Below are 10,923 nucleotides of genomic sequence, written 5' to 3'. Positions count from 1 at the left end.
GCTTTGACTTGAGTCTAGTTTCTGAGAGTGAAAAGCAGGATATAATAATAATAGTAATAATAATAATAGTATTAATCATAATTTATTTTTCTGCATTTGATTCTCTTGTGATATTGAAACATTGCATTGCTTTGGTGTTGTGAGTCTTCAGAGAGTGAAAAGCAGGTTATAATAATAATAATAATAATAATAATAATAATAATAATAATAGTAATAATAATGTTTTATTTTTCTGAGTTTGATTCTGTTGTAATATCGATACTTTGCGTTGCTTTGATGTTGTGAGTATTGCTTCAGAGGGTGAAAAGCAGTATATAATAATAATAGTAATAATAGTAATAGTAATAATCATAATATTTTATTTTTCTGCATTTGATTCTGTCGTAATATCGATATGTTGCGTTGCTTTGATGTTGTGAGTCTAGTTTCAGAGAGTGAAAAGCAGTATATAATAATAATAGTAATAATAGTAATAGTATTAATCATAATATTTTATTTTTCTGCATTTGATTCAGTTGTAATATTGAAACGTTGCATTGCTTTGGTGTTGTGAGTCTTGTTTCGGAGAGTGAAAAGCCGGATATAACAACAACAACAATAATAATATCCAAATCTTTGAATGCTTTGGCCCCGTTACATTATTATTACTAGTTATATTATATAATACATATTATATTATATTATTATATACTAGTTATATAATACATATTGTTTATAATATTATTGTTATTATATACTGGTTATATGATATAATACGTATTACATTATATTATTATATACTAGTTACATAATACATATTGTATTATAATATTATTAGTTATATTACTATATACTAGTTATATTATATAATACGTATTATATTATATTATATTATTATATACTAGTTATATAATACATATTGTATTATAATATTATTAGTTATATTATTATATACTAGTTATATAATAAGTATTATATTATATTATTATATACTAGTTATATAATACATATTGTATTATAATATTATTATTAGTTATATTACTATTACTAGTTATATTATATAATACATATTATATTATATACTAGATATAGAATATAATACATATTTTATTATAATATTAATATTAGTTATATTATTATTACTAGTTATATAATACATATATTATTATATACTAGGTATATAATATAATACATATTTTATTATAATATTAATATTAGTTATATTATTATTACTAGTTATATAATACATATATTATTATATACTAGGTATATAATATAATACATATTTTATTATAATATTAATATTAGTTATATTATTATTACTAGTTATATAATACATATATTATTATATACTAGGTATATAATATAATACATATTTTATTATAATATTAATATTAGTTATATTATTATTACTAGTTATATTATATAATACATATTGTATTATAATATTTTTATTATAATATTAATATTAGTTATATTATTATATACTAGTTATATTATATATAATAATGCCCTTAGACATCCACTGTGACATCCGAGCCCTTGATGGGAGTACTTCCTCATTCTTCCGCACGCTGCGGGAAGTTTTTATGGTGTCGTAAATTAGTCAAATTAGATTTAGGTATCTAAATTTCCTACTTGACAGATGCAACTGACTTTCGGGTTGCTTAGGTCAACAACGAGCGAGGTTTGTTCCTTCGAACTGGACTCGTCTCGTTCGTTCCAGTCCATTTATCGCCCCGCTTCTTGTACAAAGCCCATCATCCCCAAGGCCTGGGCTTGTCTGGGTTGCTAAGGGGATGGTTGCCGTGAGGCCTGTCTGGCAAACAATGCTCACCCGAGGAGGAAGGGCCTGGCTGCTTTCCTGCCGTGGGCAGCCAGAGGAAAGCCAGCCGAGCCGCTCTTTCTCCCCCAAGCTGGCCTTGGTCGGGAAGAACGATGGAGAACCAGGGGCTGAACTACCGGGATCTGATCCTCGACCGGCCTTACGTCCCGTCCAGCACTTTGGAGGCCTATTTCCCCACCCCGGTCTACAGGTAAGCCCCCGATTTCGGTGCGGAAATCCGTCGTTTGTCCGTATCCTATTTTTCTCCATCGTGGTCTCTGTGAAATCTCACCTTCGAATGGGGCGTTTTCTTGGAAAAGGTGGTCTTAAAGGCTGAGAAAGTTGGGTTCCCATTGAGCTTCTTATGGCCAAATAACTGTGCCCAGCCACACGTTGTTGTGGTGTAGTTGCTGAGTATTGTGGCCAAATTTGGTGCGATTCGGCCCAGTGGTTTTGTTGTTAACTCGGTCCTAATTACATGCCGAGTATTGTGGCGAAATTTGATGCGATTTGGCCTGGTTGTTTTGTTGTTAATTCGGTCCTAATTTATTTTAATATATCGAGATTGTGTTCTAACTAGTCCCGGCCACGTGTTGTTGTGGTTTAGTTGCCGAGTATTGTGGCCAAATTTGGTGCGATTTGGCCTGGTTGTTTTGTTGTTAACTCGGTCCGAATTACATTTTAATATATCGAGATTGTGTTCTAACGAGTCCCGGCCACGTGTTGCTGTGGTTTAGTTGCCGAGTATTGTGGCCAAATTTGGTGCGATTTGGCCTGGTTGTTTTGTTGTTAACTCGGTCCGAATTACATTTTAATATATCGAGATTGTGTTCTAACGAGTCCCGGCCACGTGTTGCTGTGGTTTAGTTGCCGAGTATTGTGGCCAAATTTGGTGCGATTTGGCCTGGTTGTTTTGTTGTTAACTCGGTCCTAATTACATTTTTATATATCGAGATTGTGTTCTAACTAGTCCCGGCCACGTGTTGCTGTGGCGTCGTTGCCGAGTATTGTGGGCAAATTTGGTGCGATTCGGCCTGGTTGTTTTGTTGTTAACTCGGTCCTAATTACATTTTAATATATCGAGATTGTGTTCTAACTAGTCCCATCCACATGTTGCTGTGGTGTAGTTGCCGAGTATTGTGGGCAAATTTGGTGCGATTCGGCCCAGTGGTTTTGTTGTTAACTCGGTCCTAATTACATTTTTATATATCGAGATTGTATGTCCAGCAACGTGTTGTTGTGGCGTAGTTTTAGGTGGCATTCAAGGTGGCCTAGAGAGGATTCCCCTGGGTGTGAAGCAGCCAGGCTTTGAAGCTGCAAGATCACTCCATGGAAAAGGCTGAGTATTGTGGCCAAATTTGGTGCAATTCGGCCCAGTGGTTTTGTTGTTAACTCGGTCCTAATTACGCACATTACATTGTGCGATTCGGCCCAGTGGTTTTGTTGTTAACTCCAGTTAAAATCCAGTTAAAATCTGATAATCTGTATCTTACAGGCAGTGTGGAAGAGGCCCAAGTGAGGCCTAACTCTGCCTGTCCCCTGGTTGCTAGGAGACCAAGTGGGCGGAGCTTAGCCTTCTAACTGGCTGCAATTGGATAAAAACCATTATTCCTCTCCCTCTAATTAGGACTTTATTTTTCTTTTTGTTGTATGAACCTAGAGGCATGGATGAGGGATTGTGCTGCCAAGTGTAGTGTTTCTGGGATGTGTAGTTTTGTTGTTTTGTCTTCGGCCGAAATTTCATGACCCTTTTATAGATATAGATAGATATAGATGACCCCCATATCCGCGCACAGCATATAGAGTAGGAACCCCATATCCGCGCACAACAATTAGAGTATGACCCCCAGCCCGTCACCCCGGACTCACCCGTGCTTCTCCTCCCCCCGTTCCTGCAGCGATGAGTATCTGTCGCTAAGGGGTGCCCAGAACACGCCCGCCGTCAGCCAAGCCGTGCGCTGGAAGTGCACCCCAATGGGGCGGGACGCCATCCCCCAGACCTGGTACACGGGGCTGACCAACAGCCACAACCGCCAGGCCTGGTACACGCTGACCGACACCATCGGCCGGGAGGCCTACCACCGCTGGCAGAAGACTCACGCCAAGCGGGAGAAGGACCTGGCCCCAGGTAAGATCCGGGGTGGACGACTCCTGGGTCCACCTCGGTGTGGATGAAAGGATGGATAGTTAATTGGTTGGTTGGATGGATGGATATTGGATGGATGAACGGATGGATAGTTGGATGGATATTGGATAGATGGAAGGTTGGATGGATGGTTGGTTGAATGGATCAATAGTTGGTCAGAAGGATGGATATTGGATAGTTGGGTAGATGGATGGATGGATGGATGGGTAGATGGACGGATAGTTGGATGGATAGATAGTTGGATAGATATATGGATGGATGGATGGATGGATGGATGGATGGATGGATAGTTGGATGGATATTGGATAGATGGAAGGTTGGATGGATGGTTGGTTGAATGGATCAATAGTTGGTCAGAAGGATGAATATTGGATAGTTGGGTGGATGGATGGGTATTTGATAGATGGATGGATGGATGGATGGATGGGTAGATGGACGGATAGTTCGATGGATAGATAGTTGGATAGATATATGGATGGATGGATGGATGGATGGATGGATGGATGGATAGTTGGATGGATATTGAATAGATGGAAGGTTGGATGGATGGTTGGTTGAATGGATCAATAGTTGGTCAGAAGGATGGATATTGGATAGTTGGGTAGATGGATGGGTATTTGATAGATGGATGGATGGATGGGTAGATGGACGGATAGTTCGATGGATAGATAGTTGGATAGATATATGGATGGATGGATGGATGGATGGATAGTTGGATGGATATTGGATAGATGGAAGGTTGGATGGATGGTTGGTTGAATGGATCAATAGTTGGTCAGAAGGATGGATATTGGATAGTTGGGTAGATGGATGGGTATTTGATAGATGGATGGATGGATGGATGGATGGGTAGATGGACGGATAGTTCGATGGATAGATAGTTGGATAGATATATGGATGGATGGATGGATGGATGGATGGATAGTTGGATGGATATTGGATAGATGGAAGGTTGGATGGATGGTTGGTTGAATGGATCAATAGTTGGTCAGAAGGATGGATATTGGATAGTTGGGTAGATGGATGGGTATTTGATAGATGGATGGATGGATGGGTAGATGGACGGATAGTTCGATGGATAGATAGTTGGATAGATATATGGATGGATGGATGGATGGATGGATAGTTGGATGGATATTGGATAGATGGAAGGTTGGATGGATGGTTGGTTGAATGGATCAATAGTTGGTCAGAAGGATGAATATTGGATAGTTGGGTGGATGGATGGATATTTGATAGTTGGTTGGATGGATGGATGGATGGATGGATGGGTAGATGGCCGGATAGTTGGATGGATAGATAGTTGGATAGATATATGGATGGATGGATATTGGATGGATGGATGGATAGATGGACGGATAGTTGGATGGATAGATAGTTGGATGGATATTGGATAGTTGGGTAGATGGATGGATATTTGATAGTTGGATGGATAGATAGTTGGATGGATATATGGATGGATGGATATTGGATAGTTGGATGGATAGACAGTTGGATAGATATATGGATGGATGGATATTTGATGGATGGATTGATGGATGTGTAGATAGACGGATAGTTGGATGGATATATGGATGGATGGATATTGGATGGATGGATGGGTAGATGGCCGGATAGTTGGATGGATATATGGATGGATGGATATTGGATAGTTGAGTAGATTGATGGATATTTGATAGTTGGATGGATGGGTAGATGGACAGATAGTTGGATGGATAGATAGTTGGATAGATATATGGATGGATGGATATTTGATGGATGGATGGATGGATGGGTAGATGGGCGGATAATTGGATGGATAGATAGTTGGATGGCTATATGGATGGATGGATATTGGATAGTTGAGTTGATGGATAGTTGAATTGATGGATGGATAGTTGGTTGGATGGATGGACGGACATTGGATAGTTGGGTGGATGGATGGATGGATGGATGGGTAGATGGATGGACGGATGGATATTGAATAGTTGGGTTGATGGACGGATGGATATTTGATAGTTGGATTAATGGATGGATGGATGGATGGATGGGTAGATGGACGGATAGTTGGATGGATGGATGGATATATGGATGGATGGATATTTGATAGTTGGATTAATGGATGGATGGATGGATGGATGGATGGGTAGATGGACGGATAGTTGGATGGATGGATGGATATATGGATGGATGGATATTTGATAGTTGGATTAATGGATAGATGGATGGATGGATGGGTAGATGGACGGATAGTTGGATGGATAGATAGTTGGATGGATATATGGATGGATGGATATTTGATGGATGGATGGACGGATAGTTGAATGGATAGATAGTTGGAGGGATATTGGATAGTTGGGTTGATGGATGGATGGACATTGGATGGTTGGGTGGATGGGTAGATGGATGGACGGATGGATATTGAATCGTTGGGTTGATGGATGGATGGATATTTGATAGTTGGATGGATGAATGGATGGGTAGATGGACGGATAGTTGGGTGGATATTGATGGATGGATGGATAGTTGGATGGATATATTGATTGGTGAATATTGGATAGTTGGATGGATGAATATTTCATAGTTGGATGGATGGATAGATGGATGGAGAGATGGAGGAATGAAATTGCCAAGCTGATAGAGATACACACATATATACATATATGTCCCACTCTGTTTTGCTTCGAGTCTTAGTACAAAGCTGATGTAATTCAAGGATCTTAGAGTTGCATTCGTTGCCATCTCTTCCCATTCTACAAAACAAGAATGGTATTGGCCTTTCTAGCCGCAGCAGGACGCTCACGGGGATGGTATCCTCTTTCCGCAGCTTATTGGCAGCACTTGCAGGACAGCAGCTTTTACGACCCGATTGTGCCGGCCCAGACTTTGGATACGAATACGCGTTGGGGGGCCTTTCTCTGGAGGGACAGGCCCATCCTCGGGAAAGAATACGGTAAGAGATAGATTTTGGGGGAGTTGGGTCTCCATTAAGCTCCTAGTCCTCCTGATTCTGACACTGGCCTTCTTCCATTGAGATATCCATTTATTGTGGTTGTGTCTGAGGTTTTTGCAAAAACAAAGTCACAAACCAATGGGTTGTTTACATTAAAACCAGCCAGTATTTTAATTTGGATCCCGAACTATATGTTGACCAAGTTTGGTCCCGATCCATCAAACCCCGGAGGAGCCTTTGAGGAACAAACTTACGTATCTATCTTCCGTTTTTCCTCGCTTTCCTTTTCCGTCTCTATACTCCCCTCTTGTGGTCGAGTCTGAGTACTGCAGTGTGCGTTTTACAGATTCCCAAGACATGTTTCGTCTTAAAAATAAGGCAACAAACCAAAGTGTGGTTGAGTTCAAACCAGACAGTATTTTAAGTTGGGTCGGGAAGTATAAGTGTGCACACGTTTGGTCCCGATCCATGACGCCCCGTAGTATCCTCTGAGGAACAAACTTACGTACCTAATGTTGGCGTTTTCCCCCTCGTTTCAGTCGTCAACCGCAACCGCTGCCCTGAAGACTTTAAAGTGAAGCCAGGATACGTCCCGAATTTGTGTTTCCACGTCCCGGAGTTTGCCCAAAAGGACTACCGCACGTGGAGGATGTTTAGCCACCAGCCTTCCACCCGGAACCAGTAAAGCTTTCTTTCTTCTGCTTGGCACAAACGTGTCCTCCTTTTTCGGGGGTCCCTAGACGTCTGGGGTTGTTGTCGGAGCTCCCAAGGGCCACTCTACCCATTGGGTTGTGTCTTGGAGACCTTCTCTCGCCCATCCCTATGGGGCTGGGATCACTGTCAGGGTTCCTGAGGGCCACTCCACCCATTGGGTTGTGTCTTGGAAACCTCCTCTCGCCCGTCCCTATGGGGCTGGGATCACTGTCAGGGCTCCCGAGGGCCACTCCACCCGTTGGATTGTGTCTTGGAGGCCAGTAATGGGTCCCTATGGGGTTGGGATCGCCATCAAGGCTCCTGAGGGCCACTCTACCCATTGGGTTGTGTCTTGGAGACCTTCTCTCGCCCATCCTTATGGGGCTGGGATCACTGTCAGGGCTCCCGAGGGCCACTCTACCCATTGGGTTGTGTCTTGGAAACCTCCTCTCGCCCGTCCCTATGGGGCTGGGATCACTGTCAGGGCTCCTGAGGGCCACTCCACCCATTGCGTTGTGTCTTGGAAACCTCCTCTCGCCCGTCCCTATGGGGCTGGGATCACTGTCAGGGCTCCCGAGGGCCACTCCACCCGTTGGATTGTGTCTTGGAGGCCTGTAATGGGTCCCTATGGGGTTGGGATCGCCATCAAGGCTCCTGAGGGCCACTCTACCCATTGGGTTGTGTCTTGGAGACCTTCTCTCGCCCATCCTTATGGGGCTGGGATCACTGTCAGGGCTCCTGAGGGCCACTCTACCCATTGGGTTGTGTCTTGGAGACCTACTCTCGCCCATCCCTATGGGGCTGGGATCACTGTCAGGGCTCCTGAGGGCCACTCCACCCATTGGATTGTGTCTTGGAAACCTCCTCTCGCCCGTCCCTATGGGGCTGGGATCACTGTCAGGGCTCCCGAGGGCCACTCCACCCGTTGGATTGTGTCTTGGAGGCCTGTAATGGGTCCCTATGGGGTTGGGATCGCCATCAAGGCTCCTGAGGGCCACTCCACCCATTGGGTTGTGTCTTGGAGACCTTCTCTCGCCCATAATGGGTCCCTATAGGGTTGGGATCGTCGTCGGGGCTCCCGAAGGCCACTCCACCCGTTGGGTTGTGTCTTGGAGACCTTCTCTCTCCCGTAATGGGTCCCTATAGGGCTGGGAACGCCGTCAGGGCTCCTGAGGGCCACTCCACCCATTGGGTTGTGTCTTGGAGACCTTCTCTCACCCGTAATGGGTCCCTATAGGGTTGGGATCGTCGTCGGGGCTCCCGAAGGCCACTCCACCCGTTGGGTTGTGTCTTGGAGACCTTCTCTCCCGTAATGGGTCCCTATTGGGTTGGGATCGTCGTCGGGGCTCCCGAAGGCCACTCCACCCGTTGGGTTGTGTCTTGGAGACCTTCTCTCACCCGTAATGGGTCCCTATTGGGTTGGGATCGTCGTCGGGGCTCCCGAAGGCCACTCCACCCGTTGGGTTGTGTCTTGGAGACCTTCTCTCACCCGTAATGGGTCCCTATAGGGTTGGGATCGTCGTCGGGGCTCCCGAAGGCCACTCCACCCGTTGGGTTGTGTCTTGGAGACCTTCTCTCTCCCGTAATGGGTCCCTATTGGGTTGGGAACGCCGTCAGGGCTCCTGAGGGCCACTCCACCCATTGGGTTGTGTCTTGGAGACCTCTCACCCGTAATGGGTCCCTATAGGGTTGGGATCGTCGTCGGGGCTCCCGAAGGCCACTCCACCCGTTGGGTTGTGTCTTGGAGACCTTCTCTCTCCCGTAATGGGTCCCTATAGGGCTGGGAACGCCGTCAGGGCTCCTGAGGGCCACTCCACCCGTTGGGTTGTGTCTTGGAGACCTTCTCTCACCCGTAATGGGTCCCTATAGGGTTGGGATCGTCGTCGGGGCTCCCGAAGGCCACTCCACCCATTGGGTTGTGTCTTGGAGACCTTCTCTCACCCGTAATGGGTCCCTATTGGGTTGGGAACGCCGTCAGGGCTCCTGAGGGCCACTCCACCCATTGGGTTGTGTCTTGGAAGCCCATAATGGGTACCTATGGGTTTGGAATCGCAGTCAGGGCTCTTGAGGGCCACTCTACCCGTTGGGTTGTGTCTTGGAAACCTTCTCTCGCCTGTCCCTAGAGGTCTGGGATTGATGTTGGGGCTCCTGAGGGCCACTCTACCCATTGGGTTGTGTCTTGGAGATCTTCTCTCGCCCATAGTGGGTCCCTATAGGGTTGGGATCTCGGTCGGGGTTCCCTAGGGCCACTCCACCCATTGGGTTGTGTCTTGGAGACCTTCTCTCGCCCGTAATGGGTCCCTATAGGGTTGGAATCGCCGTCAGGGCTCCCGAGGGCCACTCCACCCATTGGGTTGTGTCTTGGAAGCCCATAAAGGATCCCTATGGGGTTGGAATCGCCGTCAGGGCTCCTGAGGGCCACTCCACCCATTGGGTTGTGTCTTGGAGACCTTCTCTCACCCGTAATGGGTCCCTATAGGGTTGGGATCGTCGTCGGGGCTCCCGAAGGCCACTCCACCCATTGGGTTGTGTCTTGGAGACCTTCTCTCACCCGTAATGGGTCCCTATTGGGTTGGGAACGCCGTCAGGGCTCCTGAGGGCCACTCCACCCATTGGGTTGTGTCTTGGAAGCCCATAATGGGTCCCTATGGGGTTGGAATCGCCGTCGGGGCTCCCGAGGGCCACTCCACCCGTTGGGTTGTGTCTTGGAAACCTTCTCTTGCCCGTCCCTATGGGGCTGGGATCACTGTCAGGGCTCCCGAGGGCCACTCCACCCATTGGGTTGTGTCTTGGAGACCTTTGTGGACCAAGAAGGACCTTCAGCTCCATAGGGTTCAGTCAACGTCTCGACAAATGACAGGTGTTCCTCTGCCCCGAAATTTCCATTATTATTATTATTATTATTATTATTATTATTATTATTATTATTATTATTATTACTATTTAAGTAACATAGTCAATCCTCCCTGGATCTCAACCCAAGATGACATTTATGTTGGTGACAATATGGCATCTTATGTTGACAACATGGCATCTATGTTGACGACATCATGGCGTCTACGTTGTGACATCATGACGTCTACGTTGACGACAACATGGCATCTTGGGTCTTCTCCTTGAGGTATCTCATAAGGGATCCCATCAAAATGACATCTATGTTGAAGACAACGTGGTGTCTACGTTGACGACAACACGGCCTCTATGTTGATGACATCATGGCGTCTACGTTGACAACATGAGATCTATATTGACAACACAGCGTCTATGTTGACGACAACATGGCGTCTGTGTTGACAACACACTGTGTTGATGACAACATGGTGTCTATGTTGACAACGTGGCGTCTAT

At 45.1% G+C, this 10,923-nt stretch overlaps 1 protein-coding gene across 1 annotated transcript; it reads left to right on the top strand.

Annotated features, from left to right (window-relative positions):
• Nucleotides 1-1,608: 1,608 nt before the first annotated feature.
• On the top strand, nt 1,609-7,594 carry tektip1 (tektin bundle interacting protein 1). The gene is made up of 4 exons (XM_062960540.1): nt 1,609-2,015; nt 3,703-3,932; nt 6,757-6,882; nt 7,422-7,594. Exons 1-4 carry the CDS (start codon nt 1,918-1,920, stop codon nt 7,565-7,567), a joined length of 600 nt encoding a protein of 199 aa, XP_062816610.1. The 5' UTR covers nt 1,609-1,917; the 3' UTR covers nt 7,568-7,594.
• Nucleotides 7,595-10,923: the final 3,329 nt, after the last annotated feature.

This window comes from Anolis carolinensis, unplaced genomic scaffold (genome assembly GCF_035594765.1).
Source record: "Anolis carolinensis isolate JA03-04 unplaced genomic scaffold, rAnoCar3.1.pri scaffold_7, whole genome shotgun sequence".
Lineage (NCBI taxonomy): Eukaryota > Metazoa > Chordata > Lepidosauria > Squamata > Dactyloidae > Anolis > Anolis carolinensis.
This window is presented reverse-complemented; position numbering and strand designations above follow the sequence as displayed.